Raw genomic sequence first — 21,582 nt, 5'->3', positions numbered from 1 at the left:
GTGAAACCTAAATGTTTAACCAGTCCGTGGGAGAACTACACAAAAAATTAGTTCGAGCAAATTTAAAACATGGAATTTTTACTATACATGCGTATTGAAATAGTCTAAGAATAAAAAGAAGATATCTTTTTTTTAATAATTTCTTTTTTTTAATATTTTATTTTATTTATTTGACAGAGATCACAAGTAGGCAGAGAGGCAGGCAGAGAGAAAGTAGGAAGCAGGCTCCCTGCTGAGTAGAAAGCCCGATGTGGGGCTCAATTCCAGGACGCTATCATGACCGGAGCAGAAGGCAAAGGCTTAACCCACTGAGCCACTCATGTGCCCAAAAAGAAGAAATCTTAAATGCATTCAGTAATCACACTGTTAGAACTAATCTATTAACATTGTTATTTTGAAACTACTATGGATTTCTATAGGACAAAGCAAGCAAAGGATTACATTAATATCCTTAGGAACCAAAATTGTTAATGCAAAGGAAAAAAGATACAATAATAAAGATAAGAGTAAAAGCCCTATAAACAAACTGGAATTTCTTTCTTTCTTTTTTTAAGATTTTATTTATTTATTTGACAGAAAGAGCAATCACAAGTAGACAGAGAGGCAGGCAGAAGGGGCAGGGGAAGCAGGCTCCCCACTGAGCAGAGAGCCCAATGCCGGGCTTGATCCCAGGACCCTGAGATCATGACCTGAGCCTAAGGCAGAGGCTTAAACCCACTGAGTCACCCAGGCGCCCCTAAAATTGGAATTTAAAGTATTAGTATAAACTCATGACTGTGTGTGTGTGTGTGTGTGTGTGTGTGTGTGTGTTCAAGTTCTATCCACTGAAAGGCCTAGCAGCAACAAGTTTCCCTGTCACACAGATTGTAGTCTTTAAAAACCTTTTTCCCACAAAAAGGAACTAGGATGTCTTACAGATACGGCTATACTAGGTCTGGGACAAGAAATATACAAACGTAGATCAGCCTGGAATATCTTTTTGCACAGATTCAAGAGCCAAATTTCATCAAAAAGAAATACTGCAATTGATAAAAAGCACAGTAATCATATAAATATTTATGAATTAATAATGATATTTCATAAAACCTTTCATTAGACTCCATGGATGCTGTAAACTAATATATAAAAGGAGAATATCAAAGTTTTATCTTGTCTCCCCCCCGCCCCTTTACCGAGAGCTAGCACATGAGCACCGGGGTGGAGAGTAGGGGCAGAGGGAGAGAGAGAATCCCAAGCAGGCTCCACACCCAGCATGGAGCCAAGCAAGGGGCTTGATCACAGGATCCTGAGATCATGACCTGAGCCAAAATCGAGAGTTGAATGCTTAACTGACTGAGCCACCCAGGTGCCCCTTATCTTGACCTTTTTTTTTTTAAGATTTTATTTATTTATTTGAGAGAGAGAGAGAGAGAGCAAGAGAAAGGGGAGGGTCAGAGGGAGAAGCAGACTCCCCACTGAGCGGGGAGCCTGATGTGGGACTAGATCCTGGACTCCAGAATCACGACCTGAGCCAAAGGCAGTCGCTTAACCAACTGAGCCAGGTGCTCCCTAATCTTGTCTTTCTTGTAAGAACAATATTTCACAGGGAACTAAAGAGTTGATGAAGAAGTTCCAGCTTATAGAATAAATCCAGCTAATAAATTCAGAAGAAATGACTACAAATAATGGAGTAGGAAATAATTATCAAGGGATACCAAAAGCATTAATGGCTGATGGGAACTTTAAAAATGATCTGAAGCCCCAGTGCACTCCAACATCATTAAAAATGAACAGCCAAACTTTTGTCTCTTGCAGAAATATGTAGCAACTCTTATGAAGAATTCTTGTCTTAAAAAACGAAAGTACTACATTTTTTAAACTACTAAATTTAATTTAATTTAATTTAATTTAAACTACTAAATTTCAATCACAAGATATTTAAGGGACAGAGTACTGAGTTAAACAACACCACAAAAAAAGAATAGAACATGAGGCCCAGTGAGAATATATGATTTTACATTCCTATTGGTGGTCAGAGCCAAGAAGTGGTTTCCATAAAAACAAGTGCTTTAAAGGCTTTCTAGGTAAATGCTAAAAGAAGGAGATGAAAAGGAGATGATGCGTTGGTACTACTGATAAATGTAACTCTGGATATACTTTAATAAAGCCTATCCGGGGGCTAAGTACACCTGCAGTAGAATCTACAATATTACTGAGATTAATTTACCAATTATTCAGTATCAATTAGTCTGAAAAATACTAGTATTTGTATCATAGTCTAATGAAGCTAATGACCAACAAACTATGCCCCTGCCATTGGAGAGAAGAGTCACGCTCCATCACTGGACACTTCTGTTAAAGAATAAGCAATAGGGATTCAAATGACTTCCACAGAGCAGGTAAAAGCAAAAGACAGCGTCTAACATTATATTAGAAAAATTTGGGGCGCCTGGGTGGCTCAGTGGGTTAAGCCTCTGCCTTTGGCTCAGGTCATGATCTCAGGGTCCTAGGATCGAGCCCCGCATTGGGCTCTCTGCTCAGCGGGGAGCCTGCTCCCCCCCCCCCGCCCCCGCCTGCTTCTCTGCCTACTTGTGATCTTTCTCCGTCAAATAAATAAATAAAATCTTTAAAAAAAAATTTATAATAAAGGTTGACCAAATTATAAAAAAAGAAGCAAATGAAATGATAAGCTAAGAAACCAGAGGGAGTCTATTATTTTGTACAGAATGCTGGAAGGTAGACTCCTGCTCATCTTCTGAACATTAGGCAATGAGTAACATTATAATCAGTTCTCTGAGGTCTTCTCTTATGGTCTTGCACTGATCTTCATCAATCCCATTAAAGAAAAATCAAAGCTTGAAACTACTACAATTTCTCCAGAACAAGCAATAGCTTTCGATCTTATTCATTACTCTGAAAATTTTTCTTCAGCTTCCCTGACAGTAACTTTCTTCCAAGTTCCTAAAACCTAAAAATCTCTCTCTCTAGTGTGTAGCTTTTATGCAAAGGTTGTCTGCGATGATTTCCCCCACACTCCTGTTTCTGAATGCTCGATTTCCAAAAAAGACATTGCTTTAAGGGTTGAAACCTACCCTATGTCTTCTCAGCTTGTTTTGAAGATCAAAGGTATAACCAGGTTTAAAATAAGGGGAAACAAATTTTAAAAAGCTGCCACTCTCCTCAAGGTCTGAGCATTGATTTTTTCAGTTGCTTACTGAACACAATGACATCCTCTACTGCCTTTTGCTCCTAGTTTTAACATAAATGCCCCCTCCACAAATTTTTATCATAGCCCCATCACTAAGATTATCTTGAGCACACATTCCTAATAAATACAAATAAAAATTATATGGTACATCATATACATGAAAATACACTTTTATAAAATGTAAATTTATATACATGAAATTATACATTACATACAGTTAGCCTTTCAACAGCACGGGAGTTAAGGGTACTAACCCCTCACATAGCCAAAAATCTGCGTGTAACTTTCAACTTCCCCAAAACTTCACTAATAACAGACTACTGCTTACCAGAAGCGTCCCCTATAACAATTAATTAACACACATTTTGTATGTTATATGTATTATATATAATAAAGTAAGCTAGAGAAAAGAAAATGTTATCAAGAAAATCATAAAATACTATACTGTGTACCAAACAAAAAAAAAGCAAACTGCATATAGATGGACCTAGACAGCTCAAACCTGTGTTGTTCAACAGTCAACTGTATAACAAATGTGACTGAGACAAAATATGTAAAATTTTTATCTTATTTACACGAATTTTGTTTTCACTAAAAATTATTAATATTTAAGTGAGAGCAATGAAACAGAGTACACCTTGTAATAAACTGTGGGTTATAGATTTTAATATTCGATTGCAGGTCTGAGTTTATGTTCAGTTATTTCGATATGTGACTTTAATGGCAATCAAAGATAGATACACAGATGCATAGACAGGTCCAAGGGGGAAAGTTTCCTTTACGGCCTTACTGTACTTTCTAAATTAAATTCTCCATCCTATCTACCAAATTTGTTTGAATTCACTGGAGTAATCATCTGCCTTGAGAGCAGCACCGCTCAGCATCGAAGCGAACAGGCTCTGAAAGCGAACTGTCTAGGTCCAAGTCTGCTTCTGCTCTCTGACCTCCGGAAACTGCCACGCCACTCTGCTCATCCGCATTCTCGTCTGTAAACGGGGTTTGTAACACAGGGCCCACCTTCTAAAATCTTGAAAAGAACTATAATAATCCACATGCAGCACTAACAACAGTTCCCAGGCCTTCATCACTGCACTGTTATTTTTGAAACTATCTTTTTAAGTCATTTGACCATTTTGAAAAATTAGATTAACAGAAATTAAATCATATCATCTCTAAATCTACCTTGAAATTGTAATAGTTTATAAACACATAAATGAATAAGAGACAGTTACACTGTCAACTCTTTAGTGCTATGGAACCTGAAGTGACATAGGACCACTTCACACATGGATAGAGTGTGGATACCAGTATCAAACATTTAATAAGAATTAATAAGGCTGGGGCCCCTGGGTGGCTCAGTCAACTGAGCACGTGACTCTTCATTTCAGCTCAGGTCATGATCTCAGAGTCCTGGGATGGAGCCCCACATCCGACTCCACCCTCCGCGGGCTCCACACTCAGCAGGAAGTCTGCTTGAGACTCTCTCCCTCTGCCTCTCCCTCCCCACCCACCCACCCACCCACCTCCAGCCCCGTTTGGGTGCACACGCTCTCTCTCTATAAAATGAATAGAAGAATCTTTAAAAACAAGAATTAGTAAGGCTTAGCTCTCATTTTTAGATAAAAATAAACATTAGTTTATTGTTCATCTTACATATATCATTTGGAGACTACTGGTGTTTACCACCATTATGTTAACAATATTGCCTTAAAAAAAAAGTTTTAAAATGTTTAAATGCTCCACTGTCCCCCGTGCTGGAGGCTGGCGATGATGATGCCTATCCTGTGAACATCCCCTTCTAAGGAAAGACCCTCTTCCCCTACTACAGTTTGTTTAGGTGGCCCTGTTTTTTAACACTATACCCAACATTCCCCTACTCACCAGTCTCACCACAGCCAAGTGGATCGGATCTAAAAGTGTCCTTCCATATGCTAGTGGACATCCATTCCTCACCCCATACCCCTTAACTCCGCTGTCCCACCCTTCCTTACAGAAAATGACTTCTCTACATGAATTCTGTAAGACTGTCAATTACAAACCCTTTCACAGACCCTGCCACAGGGCTGGACACTTGATCCAATCTCAGCAGAGGACTTGGGACAGAGCTGTTCTCTCAGATCTAATGTAAACATTCTCTGGGATTTCTGATAATCTAACCCTCAAGTAGCCTATGGCCATCAGGTGGAAGAAACTAAATGACAATCAATCAATTCAAACAAAACAGAACCAAGAGAGATTTGCATAATCATCTTTATTCTCAAGGATGTCATTTTATAACCTACAAATGGAAAGAAAGTTTCATTTTTATTTGTCGCTGTTCTTCACAATGCTCCTGTCCCCTGGACCCAGAAATCGAACCAATGACCACTAGTGATTCAGGTGTAAAAAGCCTTTTGTAAGATGGTCTAGGAATTCAACTGTTATTTCAAACAAAGCTCTTAGGGAAAAGCACATTCCACTGTAGCCTCACAAACAGATTTGCTGAGGTGACATGTCTGTTGGCTCCTACTGTATTAGAAAATTAATACAGAACTATATCATAAAACAATAAGAAAAGGCTATTTTAAAATGTAGACAGCACAAAAGTAGAAAAGAGATACTGCTAACTGAAATCAGCCCTTTTCTATCTACATACAAAAAGAAGTACTCACTAGCTAAAAGATATAAGGGGAAAAAGGCAATCTAGTTCATCGGATCAAAACAATTCATTTTCAAAGAAGTTAGCTGACCCTATAAAGGTGACGTTTAAGTAGGATATTCTGCTGCAACAGAAAGCTTCCAAAAGGCTCCCTTGCCTACTCAAGATAGTTTCTGAACCCCCACACCACAGTAGTATTCTTCCTGCTTTCTAATAACATCAGAAATATTAAAGCATTCACAAGAATTAAACCAAAAGGAAATCCCCCACTCAATGTATTATGCAAAATCCAGTGACAGACCTCAGAATATTAAGAGTGAACTCCCATAAAAGCGATCATCTGTGAAAATATTCTTCCAAAAAAAGATAACTGATACTGAAAGTAATGGAAAATAGGTTATAGTAACAATGTTGAGAGTAACCCCTATGTTGAATTTTCTGCCAGTTAAATAAACTGTGGTTATTTTTCTCCTGTCCATTTAAAAAAAAAGTCTGATTGTCTAAGTGCCCAAATACATGTATTATTTCCCAAAGGCAAGTGGTAGTGAATGATTGTGCCACTCGCCAGTCACAAAAAGGCTCCAAATGGGCAGGTTTAATAGAAACCCTTCTCGGTGTAAGCTTTTTGTTAGAAGCAATTAAAATGAACCTTGGAAATGCATACTTAGCTAAGAACATACTGATAAAAGAAAGAAAATATACGTGTGCCTCATTTTAACAAAATTCTATTGTTGGAAAAGATAAACCAGAGTTCCTTAAAGCAGTTACATTCCAGTGTTGTTTCAATACTAACTACCTGGTAGACATGTACAGAGAGGGAAAAAAAAGTCACAATGTTACCTCTGAATTAAATAAGCTCCCCTCCCCTCCCCTACCCCACAAAGCTCCACCCTTCATTTTTAAGGGACTCCTATAGTGTGATTAACTCCATAAATTTTTTTTAAAAGGAGGAAGGCGGGGGGGGGGCAGAGAAAGAGTGATGATATTTTAAGAGCTGCAAAATAGGACCTACAGAATAAAGTTAACAGTATCGAAGACAGTCGCAAGATAGCCTGAAAGTTTAAATCACAGAGTTAATCACTATACTAGTTCTGCTGCATCTACTCTGACCACCAATAAATTTCTCAATATAATTCAGGTGTTCATCAATCTTTCCTAGTTGGAGCCCTGGCTATCTCAGAGATCCCAATTTTTCATAATAACTAGGCACAGAGATCAGAAACTACCTTTCTACCCATCAGATGAGTCTCTGGAAGGGATAAAAAACAAAGCTTCCTCTAAAGATCTCTTACTAACTTCACTCCCTCCTGCTTCTCTTGGGTGTTACTCAATATCGGTTAGTCAGCTTCAGGGAGAAGCACAAATACCACCCTTTTAATTTGGATTGATTGATCCACAGAGAATAATAATAAAAATAAAAACCTTCTTAGAAATCCTTTTTTTTTTTTAAACACAACGGACACAAAGCGATATATCAGAGAAAAAACAGCATAACAAAAAATAGACTAATTTCAGAACTAAATTTTGTTTTTTTTTTTTTTTTTTTTTTTTTTTTAAAGATTTTATTTATTTATTTGAGAGAGAGACAGTGAGAGAGAGCATGAGCGAGGAGAAGGTGAGAGGGAGAAGCAGACTCCCCGTGGAGTTGGGAGCCCGATGCGGGACTCGATCCCAGGACTCCGGGATCATGACCTGAGCCGAAGGCAGTCGCTCAACCACTGAGCCACCCAGGCGCCCCAGAACTAAATTTTGTAATAAATTTTCTCAAGGATATTGTTTTAGTTGTTCTGAGTCTATCTACAGAAAAAGTTACAGTCAGACACAAAACGGAGAGACTGAAATATTTAAACTGAAGAGGATTAAAGGTAAAACAGCCTTCAATATATAAAATATTCCTGTGCTGAAGAAAATGGGTTCTTCTGAGACACTATCAACACAGTCAACACTATCAATACATCCCTACAATTCAAGACACACGTCAACGTGAGAGCGTGAACTGAATCAGGGTGGGAGCCACAGGGAAGTAGTTCATGGGAGAGGAGCAGCTAGGGTGCTGCCGCTGCCAGAATGTACACCAGGCTTCCCATCACCAGACACCTCTACACGTAAGCACGGATGCTTAAGACGTTAGAAGAGGCCAGATCGTGTTAAACCAGGGAAATTAAATAGTCAACTCCCCACCTTCCCCACAAAATCCCAGTAAGATAACAGTAAAAGAAGATATTAAGCAAAAACTCAAAAGGCCAAGAAAAAGGGGGGGTTCAAGGTTCCCCTAAAAACACGGTCTGGCCAGAAGTCTTTTAAAAGGACCATTTAGACCCCTAGATGACACTTAACCTTTCTTTCAACCGCAGGTTTAGTCTCCACAGAAGCTGCACAGAGGAGTCTGGTTCAAAAGCCCTTAAGGACAGCAGAGGACAGCAGTGAGGCACCAAACAGAAAACAGAGGGCTCAACAAAACCCTGAACTAAGCTACCCCTGACAGAAACTGAGTCCCTCAGCACCAAGTAATAGTCCCAGAGGAAATGCTCCAGCCATTGGAATGGGGGGTGGGGGGATGCAGCCATTTTCTAACACCTGCCTGCCAAGGGTCACCCTAGAGGAAACCACAGCAGACAAGCTCCACCCATAGTACACCAAGTCCCAATCAGCTTTTCAGAATCTCACTTGTATGTATGAATGAAATTTAAGAAAGTTTCCACTAGAAAAAGACAGAGTTTAAAACGGTGGGGGGGGGGGAGGACCTCAAAACAATCCAGTAAGCGTAAGAAAACCTCACCAACAAAAATTATAAATAATATCTTTGGAAAAATAACAGAATATTGCCTCCATAAAACAAGATAAAAAAATTAAGGTAACACTCTACGAAATAAAAAGTGCAATGAACTGGACAAAAAAGGGCAATAGCCCAAAATGTAGAATAATATCAGATGATCAAAAAATGGAAGAAAAAGGAGGAAAAACAAAAAATCAGTCTGCATTTCAATATGCATCTATGCAACTAAGAGTATATGAAAAAAGAACAAAGAGATTACACTGATTGGAAGCAATTATCCAAATACTGGTATCAGAAATGTTCTAGAACTGAGAAAAATGAAAAATGTCTAAATGGGTTGATAAACAGCCAACAATAGCGGGAGACACGAAGGACCTCATCGTGGGGCCTAGGGGTCTAAATGGTCCGCAACAACAGCGGGAGACATGAAGATGCATCATGAAATTTCAGAACACTGGCTATCCATTCACATTCTGAAAGGAAAGCCTCCCAAAACATCTTTCTAAGGGGCAAAAGCCACACACAGAAGAGATGAAGAATCAGAAGGGCATCAGCCCTGCCGATGTCAACGGAAGCCAGAAGGCCACAGAGCAACCCCTTACAATTCTAAAGGAAGGTTGTAATTTAGGATCTCCATCTAGTTTTGACAATAACCAAAACATTCTTAAATACACAAGATCTCAAAGTTACCTCCTGTGCACACTCCCTGAAGAAGCTACTACAGAACATGTTCCACAAAGCAGGGAAAAACCCAAGCAGAAGAGGCGATCTAGGGAAGGAGAGAAGCGAAGGGATGTCTGGGATGAAGGGAAAAGAAGGAGGCAGAAGCCACACGACGGGATGACAGGGCTCCAGAGGGATGTCAACGTTCTGGGGATGACGCAGTGCAAACTGGTACTGAGGAAGTCTTTTTGCATTTGTTAGCGCTGCTGAAGACTTGGGGAAGAATAAATGAAAATTAAGAACATGGAAAAATAAAGCAGTGGTGAATTCCATACCAGAGAATGGGCAGGGATGGTGCTAGAAGAGGGCAAAGTTTCTTACCTACCGTAACAGAAAGTCAATGAACTGTTTTGTTTTTGTTTTTAAAGATTTATTTATTTGACAGAGAGAGAGAGAATGAGAGAGGGAACATAAGCAAGGGGAGTGGGAGAAGGAGAAACAGGCTTCCTGCCAAGCAGGGTGCCCGATTCAGGGCTCAATCCCAGGACACTGAGATCACAACCTGAGCCAAAGGCAGACGCTTAATGACCCAGGCGCCCGAATGGACTGTTTCTAATAGCAGCATAGGCACCTGATTTAGAATACAGGGGTAAATTCCAGGAAAAAATGGCCAGCCTCCTCTGGGGAGAGGGCACTGTGGAGTGGGGACTGCTGATTCTGTCACAAGCTTCACACCCACGAGGGGACTCCCAAAGCAAAAAGAAACACCCACAGCACTTTAAATGCTTTCTTCAAATCACACAAGAAATCCACCTCATACATCACAATTACATACTAGTGTTCAGTGACACACAGGTGTGTTCAATGGAACCTTCTTTGTCACCCGTATTACCACCTCTCTCTACAGTGTAAAACACTCACCACGGACCCACCTAACAGTACCCTACAACACAGATTTGTGGTGTGTGATGACTCAGAAAAGAGTTAAAAATTCTAAAAAAAAGTTCTTCCAAAGTTTTAGTAATGCATAATTACTAGAATTACCTCCACAAGGCTGGGGAATGTACCCTTTACTTGTATTTTGCCCTTGTATATCTATACTAGTTAAATACTGCCAGAAGTTGACAAATACTTTACAGACACAGGGAGGCATTTACAAAAGTTTATTATACCTGTACATTTGGACCACTTATATTTAGGCATTTAAAGGATTCTCAAAGAATCAAGAGATCATTTGGTGTAAGCCATACAAAATTTAAGTTATGAAAAATTCTGACACAAAATGGGAAAAATTTAAAAAAATTTTAAAACTCTTAAGACCTTGGACAACTTTGTTTCCCTTTCATTAAAAAGAATTTCAAATCAAGTTTCTTGGCCTTAAGCCTAGTGATGCAAATAAACAACTTTCCTTTAATAAATGATGAGATGCACGCATCATTTTTAAAACTATTTCCAAAGGTACTGGTGAAGGCTGAGTATCAATGGATACTTACATTGACTAATCCAAAATAGTGCTCATTGACTGGAAACTGTTCTGGACCAATCTCTTTCTCTAATGCCGAGGCATTGGCGCCCTATAAAAAAACAAAAACAAAAGCAGAAATCTTAGTATCTGTAGTATTTTCATTAAGTTTTCACAGTTATATAGGCATTACAGAGAATTCCTTTAAAAACTATGTTCCCTTTGACTCCCTAACATTACTGGAAAATAAAGGATGATAGTGAAGAGTAAAGGATTTTAATAATATGACTAAAAACTAGTTCACAAGAACTTCCTCAGGAAACCAAAGCATGGATCAAGAAATTCTATTTGTAATGTGTTACTATTTTCTGGGTAATGGATTAAAGCCCCTGATGTACCATGTACTGTAACAGAAGAGCTGAAACCAAATATGCAGATATTCAATAACCTAACAATTCTTTGGAGCGATATACCTGAAAATCCCTACACGGATCCCAAATGACAAGAACGTTGTGTGAAATGGCACTGATGACTGCGCAACTGCCAACCATCCTACTACGTAGCAGAGTCAGAATCATGGAACTAGATTTACATACAAAAGCATGACCATTTCTCAAAAAGATAACGTTAAAGAAAGAAATGAGATTAACACATGTATAAAAAATAGCAGATGGCAAATGGGCTGAAGAACATACATGAAACATACTTGAGTGGGTGCTGAAAGAGGACTGGGACATGGCATTGAGGATGAGGGATAAAAAAGGGAAAAAATAAAATGAAACGCAACAAAAAAAAGGGCCCTGCGCCCAGACAACAATTGAGTGTCACAGTCTCGGGAATATGACTGACTCTGTGCACTGAGGTCCCTGAAAAGGTGGGGGGGGGAGATTGGGGGCAGGGTGTCCCTATGTAGTGGCACATGCCACTAAACGGACTCCAAACATAGCTGGAAGGGAAACGACAGCAATGCTGAAAACCCAACTCTAGATACGGCTACTTGAAAATTCCCAAGAAAACATACCACCACCTACATAAAACTGATACGGTATGACTCACAAAATACCTGAACACCACTTGGCAAAGTTGCACACAAGACAACACACATGCTATGCCTCCTCCGAGGCACGGACTCGAGGTTAACGCTACCTCTGTGCCCAGAAGCCCATCCCTGTTGTTTCCTGACTGAGCTCCATTCCTGGACTTGGGAGGCGCAACCTCTGTTAGATGACACATCCTCAACTTCCTGATTGCAAGTACTGATTAAAGGGACCTGGTGGATTGGTGGTCAAATTCTACCAAAACAAGACATTTCCTTTAATATCTTCCAGCCCTCCAGCACTTGTATATAAACATGACAGTGCCTTTATTTTTTTTTTTAATTTAGGACTTATTTTAGGCTTTCTACAAAACCTTCATATAATTGCTAGTTTACAGATACCATTTACTTCTAATATGGCCATCCACTGTTTTAGAACAACATCAAATTCAAATATTTCAGCAACTACAAGATCTACTGAACAAATCTGTCTTGGTGTGAATGCTGGAAGCCCCTCTCCCCATCCCCGCCAGCACAAGTTATCAGGTCATAAAATTTCCTCAAATATGTTGAAAAAATCAATAAGCCCAGATGTTTACCACCTACTATAAGAACTAATACTAGTTTATTCAAGTAAGTATAACCCCTTCCCCACAAAACAGAAGGGCAGGGGAGAAGGCAGGGGAAGGAGGAGAAAAAAGAAGAAAGATTCTATTACCCAAAATACAACCTTATTACATCTTTTTATGTGGAACAGTAAAATGCCAGTACATGTAACTCAGGAAAGCATTTCTGGCCCTTGGGATGAACACAGTAACACATGAACACTCTCCCTCCAGTGTAATGCCAATCACACACCACAGACCGTGTATTCGAACCATGCCAGAGGATCCACTTATTCCCGCCCCTCCAGCACAGATTTTCATGCCTGCTTAGAAAATCCTCCAGCTGTCCTGCATCCTCAAGGTAAGTCTCACTATGAATCAAGTTATTAGCTTCTCTGCACCTCGGTTTCCTTAACTACGAAAGGAAAATGTCACCAACTACTTCAGAGGATAGCTACAATGAAAGGAATTTAAACCTCTATAAAAGCATCCAGCAGTGTCCCATAAATATTGGTTCCCTTCTTTGCCTTCCCTTCAAATTCGGGGGCGGGGGGGGGAGGGAGAAAGTTACTCTCATTAGCCGGTAATGATAATAAATATCTGCTCCATGCAACAGAGAAGAAAACAAGTCAGAAGAAAAATGAGATAGCTTAAAAAAAATAAATAAATAAGGTAGCTACCATTAAAAAAAATGGATTTCCTCACTCTGGCCAATTCCACCAAGCTGCCCAGAGGTACAGTCACTGTACTCTGGAAAGGCTGACAATAAAGCAAAACCACAATCCAATCAGAGATCTGGGAAGAGGATGCTAAATGTGATAAAATGGAAACAGCCATAAACCATAGCCATTGAACCTTTCTGGATTTATGAAGCTTCATTTGCGAGATAAAAGGGTCCATCTCCTCACTGATTTTCAAAAACCCCAGCTCCCAGTTTATCTGTTGGGTGTTCGAGTACTCCTTTACTCAAATTAAGGTTTTCACAGCTAAGCCTGTTTAGAAAATTAAGACTAGGTAATTTCCAACTCAACATTTCTACCATCACCAATCACTTTTACCAACATTTCTGAGAACATTTACTATACCAACACAAAACTCCATGGAGGGCCAAGCCAACTAATAATACATACCAAACAATACAGTTCAGAAGAGAAAAATCAGAGTGACAAATGGAATAGGGGGAGCAGATCCAAATGGAAAGTTCAAAGAGAGAATGGAATTTACTTTATGACAGTTCTAAATTAAAGGACAGCATAGTAACATATACCTTACCATGATAATGATGCTGTATAATGCAGATTCTGTGAATGTGCAGGATAGTCTTACGGCATGAACTCAAGATTTTCTCTGCAGAAACAATCAGAGTACATATCTCTACCTCTACCTGAATGCTAACTACAAATGCAAAGAGGAGACTAAGTAATTCAGTTTCTGATGACTGGTTTTCAACACTAGAGTTCGGTATAGCTGGGGAGAAAGAGCCACCAATCCAAAAGTTTGCTGTAGAATTTTTAGTATCCTCAAAAGAGTTCTCAACATCATCCCTTGAGGATGTTGCTGAAGGTTGACAAACCCTATCATGTCAAATAATGGTCAACCAGCAACCCCAAGGTTTAAACTGAACCTAGAACAAGTCAATATTCAGTAATAATAGCTCTGAATAATTCTCCATCCTTACAACACTTGAGAAATATGATCCCACTACAATTAACAGTGGTTTATTGCATCAGTGATGTTTTCCCAGAATAAAGGAAAGAAATGTTGGCATGCTCAGATTAGAATTTCTGCTCTAAAGCTTTCATAGGTATCAGGATTCTTCTTACTGTACGAGTACATGACACACAGAGAAGGAAGAAGACATTCTTTTCTGATTGTTGTCTCCATTTTTGTAACTTACACAAAAGATTACTTTAGAGTCAGTACCTATTACTACAGAATTCATCATAAAGAAGCAATGAGGTATTCATGACCCTCCTGATGAGAACAGTGAGGTGGATGAATTTTAGTATTAAAAAATTAGTAATTTACTGAGCTGGTGAGAAAATGAGGAATCCGCAGAAAACAAAAAACAAAATGATTGGAGAACCCTGGGAGACAGGCCAATGCCAAAGAGAGATTTTACAGTGAGGGTATGTGTCAACACTAGTGACCTTTATACTCTTTTCTGACAGCTGAATGAAAGAGAGTGCAGGGAAACCTAAAACTTGGGATGACAGGAAGGCCAACAAAAGACCTGAGCGTGACACTAAGATTCTAAAAGGGCTGATCCTCACGTCAGGAGGAGCAAGAAATAATCCTGTACCACAAGAGGCAGGAAGGAAACATGCGTGACACGTGCGTGGCACTGGGGGTGGAGGATAGCTTCCAAAAATTCATAACCCCAAGTTGACCCTCATGAAAGACTGTAACCCAAATCCACACAAGCTGTATGATCTTAAACCAAACCACTCAAGCAGATAATGTAATTCAAAGAGACCCTGAGTTGATGGTGCCCTCTTCACCTGGCAACCAGCAGAATTACAAGTTCACTCTGGGAGCTTAAGTTAGTCCACCCCACAAAAAAAACTCCAAGAGATTTGAGTTCACAATCAAAACTCATACACATACACAAAACAAGAAAATAAAGCGCTATGAATAAAGCCAGCAGAAACACAGACAACAGAATTAGACTCTTAAAATACTAAATACCAGAACTATTTCAGACAGGATACAAAACAAACGCTTAATACATGCCAAGAAATAACAATTGCTTGATTATAAGAACAGAGATCAGACTCAAAGCTGATGCAGGCTTTTTTTCAAAGAACTGAATCAACTTCTAAATATAAAGGTTACAATAACTGAAACTAAAAACTCAATGGTAACTAAAGAAAGCAGTAAAAAAATTGGAAGTTGGGCAGAAGGATGGATGAATAGGCAGAGCACAGAGGATTTTTAGGGCACTGACAATATTCCGTATAATACTGTAATGATGACTAGGTCATTATACGTTTGTTTAGACTGTATACCAAAAGTAAACAGTATCATAAACTTGGACTTTGGGTGATTACAATGTTTCAGTGCAGTTCATCCGTTATGTCAAAAAGTACCAGTCTGGCGGGGGACGCTGATAATGAGGGAGACTATGCACATGTGGGGCATATCTTTACAGAAAATCCCTGTACTACCCCCCAAGAAGAGAAAATCTTAATAATTAATCAGAAAAGAGAAAAAACTCAACGGCTAGACCTAAGAGTCCAGGTTAATAGTAAGTAATATTTTTTTCTTTTTTTATTTTTTTTAAGATTTTATTTATTTATTTGACAGACAGAGATCACAAATAGGCAGAGAAGCAGGCAGAGAGAGAGGAGGAAGCAGGCTCCCTGCAGAGAGCCCGATGCGGGACTCGATCCCAGGACCCTGGGATCATGACCTGAGCTGAAGGCAGAGGCTTTAACCCACTGAGCCACCCAGGCACCCAATTTTTTCTTTTTCTTAAATGGAGCCTGAAGTGGGGCTTGAACTCATGACCCTGAGATCAAGACCTGAACTGAGACTTAAGAGTTGGACACCTAACTGACTAAGCCACCCAGGTTCCCTGGGTAGTATTTTTTTGTCAATATAATGCTAGAAATTCAAACTAACATTTTTATTAAAAATAGGAAATGTTGTTTTACAGAAAATATTTCATGGAAGAATGGGCTGGATCAGTTGGAGAGCTGCTGCAGCAAGACCACGGTACACTATTACGGCACTGACCTAGGAAAGGTACAGACTTGGGTCTCTCTGGTCCTGGCCTTGTCACTAACTAGCTGAAACAACTTGAGGCAAAATGCTTCTCTCTCTGGACCTTGGTTATCTCATATGTAAGACCTCAAAATCTACAGTACCTCCCATCCCCATGTGTCTAGCAATGTGTGAATCTACTGGTTCTTCTGATCTCATTAAGACATTAAGGAAAAAAGTTTGGAGAGTCTATTAAAGACCAAACATCAAGTTCTGAATAAAAGGTAGGATATATTATTAGATCCCCAGAAACAGTCATCCATTCCAAGAATTTGCAGGTCGTGGAGTAAGTGCCTCCTTCAACCTGCCTACTATGAATTCTTAGAAAGCTAAGCAATGTTTCTTTATCATGCCAAAAAATAACCATCCAAATAAAAGAAGAGTAAGTTCCATAAGGCTGTCTTTGATCTATCATTCTGAAGATACCACCTGCAAAAAGGAAAAAACAAAAGAACCCGGGGGGAGGCTGTTTCTGATTAAATAATTTTTACATGTTCAATCACGGAAACCACACCCTCTCTGACCACCCTCCACTCTGCCATTATGAGAAAGACACAAGACAACACAATACATTCGAGCAAGAAATAAAAAAACGGTAAATTGTAAAAAGGTGAATATCTACTACCTAGAAAATATACTTATCAAGAATACTTCCTTTTTTTTTTATACTAAACAGTTGCAGTGAACAATTAGTTCCCAGACAACTTTCTGTTTAAAACAAACAGGATAAAATACATTTTTCCCACTCTTATGTTTCAAATCATATCTTTGAATCCAGTGTTTATCATTCCGAGTGTAACACCGAAGGGTCACACCAGGTCAGTAACCAAAGGAGAACTGCCAAAACAGGCAGGAAAGGCTTCCCAAAGAGGAGACAATCAAGTGACCTTGGTAAAATTAGGAAGAATTCTAAAGGCACAGGAAGAGCCCATATGAGGATATGAACACAACAGAGACAAAGCGAATTTGAGCAGTGAAAGGATGAATCTAAAATAGAGAAGATACAAGAAGCAAATATTTTAACCAAGAGAACGGAAAAGAACGGAAGGCTGAAAGCCCACACCTGCTCTCCTGGAAGATACTGTGTCCCTGAAACTGTATCAGGGACAACAAAAATCTGTATTAAAAAAAAATCTTTTTCACAGGCATCATAAAAATCATCTCAAAACAGTCCTTCATAAAAGGTGAAATTCACCAAGTATCTGAGTATCTACTTTCTCCCCAGTCCTGTGCGAAAAGTTGTAGAACGTGATTGTCAAATTATAATACCCATTTAGTGGACAGTGAGATCAATGTCTCTACCATTTGGATCTACCATTTGCTTTTTCAGTAAAACAGAAGAGGTCATGGTACATCTCTTTATGAGTGAACAATGGTGTGTGAAACTTTTGTTCTAATAATCATGTATGTGTATATTAGGTCTAACTGTAAAACCTATTTCCACTGTGAGTTAATTTTTTTATCTTTTTTAAGATTTTATTTATTTGAGAAAGACAGCAGAAAGGAAGAGAGAAGGAGAAGTAGACTCCCTGCTCAGCAGGGAGCCTGATGTGCGGCTCAATCCCAGGACCCTGGGATCATGACCCAAGCAGAAGGCAGATGCTTAACTGACTGAGCCACCTAGGCACCCCTCGCTTGTGAGTTTAAATAAAAGAAGTTTTGATATATACGGTGCTACCAAAGATTTAAAAGGGTAAGAAAGAATCGTGATGATTCATGATCCAAAGTCATGATCCAATTGAGGAGTATACAGTGAATAAAAATTGGTTTTTCATGACACCAGATAGAAAATGATTACAAATAAATTTAAAGTTACAGAGGGGAAAACAAATGTCAAATTATGTTAGTATACAGAATGTACTATAGGCTGTCAGGACAGGAATGACTCTGGGAGCTGCAGAATTGGAGAAAGGCTTCATAAAGAGATGTAACTAAAAGAGCCAAGCCTTGAATTTTTCTTCAGAGGTACTTCCATTCTAGCTTTACAGGCTGGTGAAACAAGAGCCCAGAGAACATGAGTAGACACTTAACCATTCCAAACGCTGGCTGCACCATGGACTGAGTAATGGCCTGTAAGCAGGAGGCCTGCCTTCCTGGCCTAGTAGGAGCTAACCACAGTGTCACCGACCAGAATCACTCCGCCTTGCTTTTCTCATCAGCAAGATAAGAGAGACCAGATTTACAGCATCTACTGCAAATCTAAAATATTATAATTCTAAGACAGCAGCAACATGGATTCACAATCACAGTGTGAACTTAGGGCAAAACAGTTCACACCCTTGTGCTCCAATTTCCAAATGTGGAAAACAGGGCGGACGAAACCCTTACTTATTATGGCCTGTTTCTAAAAACTGTATAGAATATTGAGAACAATGTCTGGCACAGTAGGCACTAAACCAATAGTTTCTTTACTCCTTCTTAGTCCCACCTTCAGATCAACCCCCCAAGAGACGGATATTGCCAAAATAACTGAGAAAGTATTTGGAGGCTCCACACTGGTGCACCGTCATTCTAAGAATCTTGGTCTAGGACCTCGACAGTGGCCTCCTCTGGTTTTAACTCGGCCATCAAAGAAAAAAACGTGCTCCACAGAAAGTACGTGGGCTTCTTAAGATTGGGCCAGGCCTAAGAGTGGCAAGGCACCCTCAAAGCATGTCACAGAGGGTGGCAAGTACTGTCTGAGAATCCGAGATCGGCACAAAGCAAAGCCAACCCTGGCAAGACATCACATGGTATAAATGGTACACACAGAGAGGGTGGGATGGTCTCCAACACAAATGGAGAACTCAAAACACCTTCGTATCTCTGAACTACTATACAACCAATTATCAACCTCTGTAAATCAATCACACTCCCGAAGGGCTCTGGCCTCTGTTACCATCACAGGTCTTCTGAAGCTCTCTTTGTAAGTTCCATGGAGAAGGAGAAGCCATATAAACTTTTTACCCAATGGTGCATGTGTACATGTTCATGTGTACCTCCCACTTCCATCTTCCACAGCACCCCAAAAATCTTCAACCCAGCAGGGAAGACTTCTGGCAAGTTTTCAAAGTTTTCAAGAATATAGTTCTTTTCAAAAGAAATTAAAGCAGCTTACCCCCTTCATCAGCAGCTGCCACAGGGGCATATACGCGACATGTAAGTTACACAGGTAACATCCTCCACCTAAGCAACTAAGGAAAATTCAATTCTATGATTAATCACTGACCAAATGACTACAAATTTCAATTTACTCAGACCTGCACTTATATAATCCTTTCCACCTAACAGTTATACACAAACACACCATGTAAGAAACAGAAGCTAAGCAAGTTACATATCTGAATCATTATAATTCAATGATAAATGACCAAACCAAAAACATTAGACAGATAATTTTCACCTCCAGAAGTTCACATATCCATTAGAACCTCAATATTCCTATTAGATGTTAAAAGCTATGATCTCTATATTACTTGATCTAACATCTTCAGTGAAATGATTAGCTATATAATTCACAACTAAATGTGTTATTTGTAGAGAATATTTATATGTAAAGAATAAAATAAGATTCAGATTCACTTTTAAATCTTTTAAATCAGTCAAAGAATGAGAAAGTAATAACACTGACTTGGTGCCAACAACAACAACAACAACAAAAACCCATGTCTTTAATCTCTAAGTGTTCAAGAGACAATGAGTTACTGAAAACACTCTCATTAATTCACCTCTGTCAGAAAGTTATGGTGGTGACACTGGGCTTAGCATGAATTACTCTGCCAAGCCTCCAGTCAGCTTAACAAGAACATCAAAAAGAAAATTCTCAAATATGACCAAGCTTCACATAATGGCATGCTTAATTTGAGTGAGTACACTGCATTTTACAAGTCCTATTTATATCAATACCAAAAAAACTTTCCTGAGAAAATTATACAACATGGACAGGTACATATTTAAAACATAACCATACCTGAACTCCCTTAATGGCACCTTACTTATGACAAAAAAGGTTAAGATTTGGTTTTTACAGCCGCTCTGTGGAGATTCACCTACTATGGTCAAACAAAGAACAAGAAATGTGACATTACTTTAAGCTCTACCATATTCTTTTTATCATTTTTCTATTCTACTTTACCAAATAATAGAACAGAATATTTTGCTCTATTAAAAATAAGGAGCCCTGGACCGGTACTAGGCCAACTTTGGACACGTGACTAGGATAACTGACTGTATGATAACGCTCAATCAGAAAACACATGTTCAGTTCTTTTCCACTTATAAAAACGTGAACACTTCTATTTTTACAAATAATGATCTATTTGTAAAGCCTGTCACATTCCTGTGATGAAAATCACTATATAGATACAAGGTATTATTAAATTGAAGGGAAATAAAAATTATTTCCTGAGTTACTGTTACTACAACAGAGTTCATACTCCAGATTCTAGAGGCTAAATGTACTCCTGCTCACTCTAATAAAAAGTAAAAATATCATCAAACTTAAATAGTTTTGTCAAACACAGACAGGAACTGACTGCAGCTGCCACCACAGCATGTCCAAAATAAAACCATGGGTGGAGTGACGTCACAGAAAATTGAAGCTCCAGGGGTCAGTACCTCCACAAAATCATTAAGCTGGAAAACCCATGAGAATCAACTATTTCAGAGCATTTACACCAACCAGAGGAGTGGCTGCTGAAGACAGAGGCTACTCAACCCAGGTCAGAGAGTAGAGTGCATGAACCAGCAAACAGCCCCTGTCCCTCTGCCTCACAGCCCAGTGTTGAGCACTGGCTGGTGCCAGTGTGGGCAAGGGGGACCTTGCCCTCCTAACATTAGGGTTATATATCTTATCATACTGGAGGCAGCCTAGGGAAACAACAGAGACACCTGCATTTGTTTCCACCCTCCTGGGCTGCATGAACTTCCCTTTCTGGATTTTTTGGGTGGTGGGAGGGAAGACCTAGACATTTAAGTAAATCTCTGCCAGGTCACAAGCTGACCACAGATAACGTAAAAGAAACTGCAGTAACCACACAAAGCAAAGAATACAGGTTTTGCAAAAGTCATTTTGGAAAAGTCACCACACAAAGAGATGACAGCAACCCTCAACAGCAATCACTGAGAAAGGGGAGAATCTGATTCCCAAGTCTCCACACCGTAATATTCAAATGGTCCAGTTCTCAACAAAAAAGTATAAAACGGGATGCCTGGGTGGCTCAGTTGTTAAGCATCTGCCTTTGGCCCTGGGATCAAGCCCCATATCAGGCTCTCTGTTCAGCAGGAAGCCTGCTTTTCCCTCTCCCACTCCCCCTTCTTGTGTTCCCTCTCTCACTGTGTCTCTCTCTGTCAAATAAATAAATAAAAATGTTTTTTTTAAAAGTTACAAAACATACAAAGAAACAGGAAACCATAGCACTTTGAGAGGAGAAAGAGAATTTGACAAAAACTATCCCTGAGGAATGCTAGAT

General features: G+C 39.4%; 1 protein-coding gene across 2 annotated transcripts in view; it reads right to left on the bottom strand.

Annotated features, from left to right (window-relative positions):
• USP12 (ubiquitin specific peptidase 12) overlaps positions 1-21,582 on the bottom strand; it is a 101,106-nt gene that overhangs the window by 36,498 nt on the left and 43,026 nt on the right. The window contains exon 2 of one of the 2 annotated variants that reach the window (XM_080799872.1): positions 10,758-10,838. In XM_080799872.1, coding sequence (XP_080655998.1) covers positions 10,758-10,838 — 81 coding nt within the window. Of the gene's footprint in view, positions 1-10,757; positions 10,839-21,582 lie in introns of those variants that run through there. The other variant, XM_080799873.1, reaches the window with a different exon arrangement.

The sequence above is a fragment of the Martes martes genome (genome assembly GCF_963455335.1).
Source record: "Martes martes genome assembly, chromosome: 3".
NCBI classification, from domain to species: domain Eukaryota; kingdom Metazoa; phylum Chordata; class Mammalia; order Carnivora; family Mustelidae; genus Martes; species Martes martes.
Note: the sequence above shows the minus strand (reverse complement) of the source record. Positions and strands in the feature narration are given on the sequence as shown.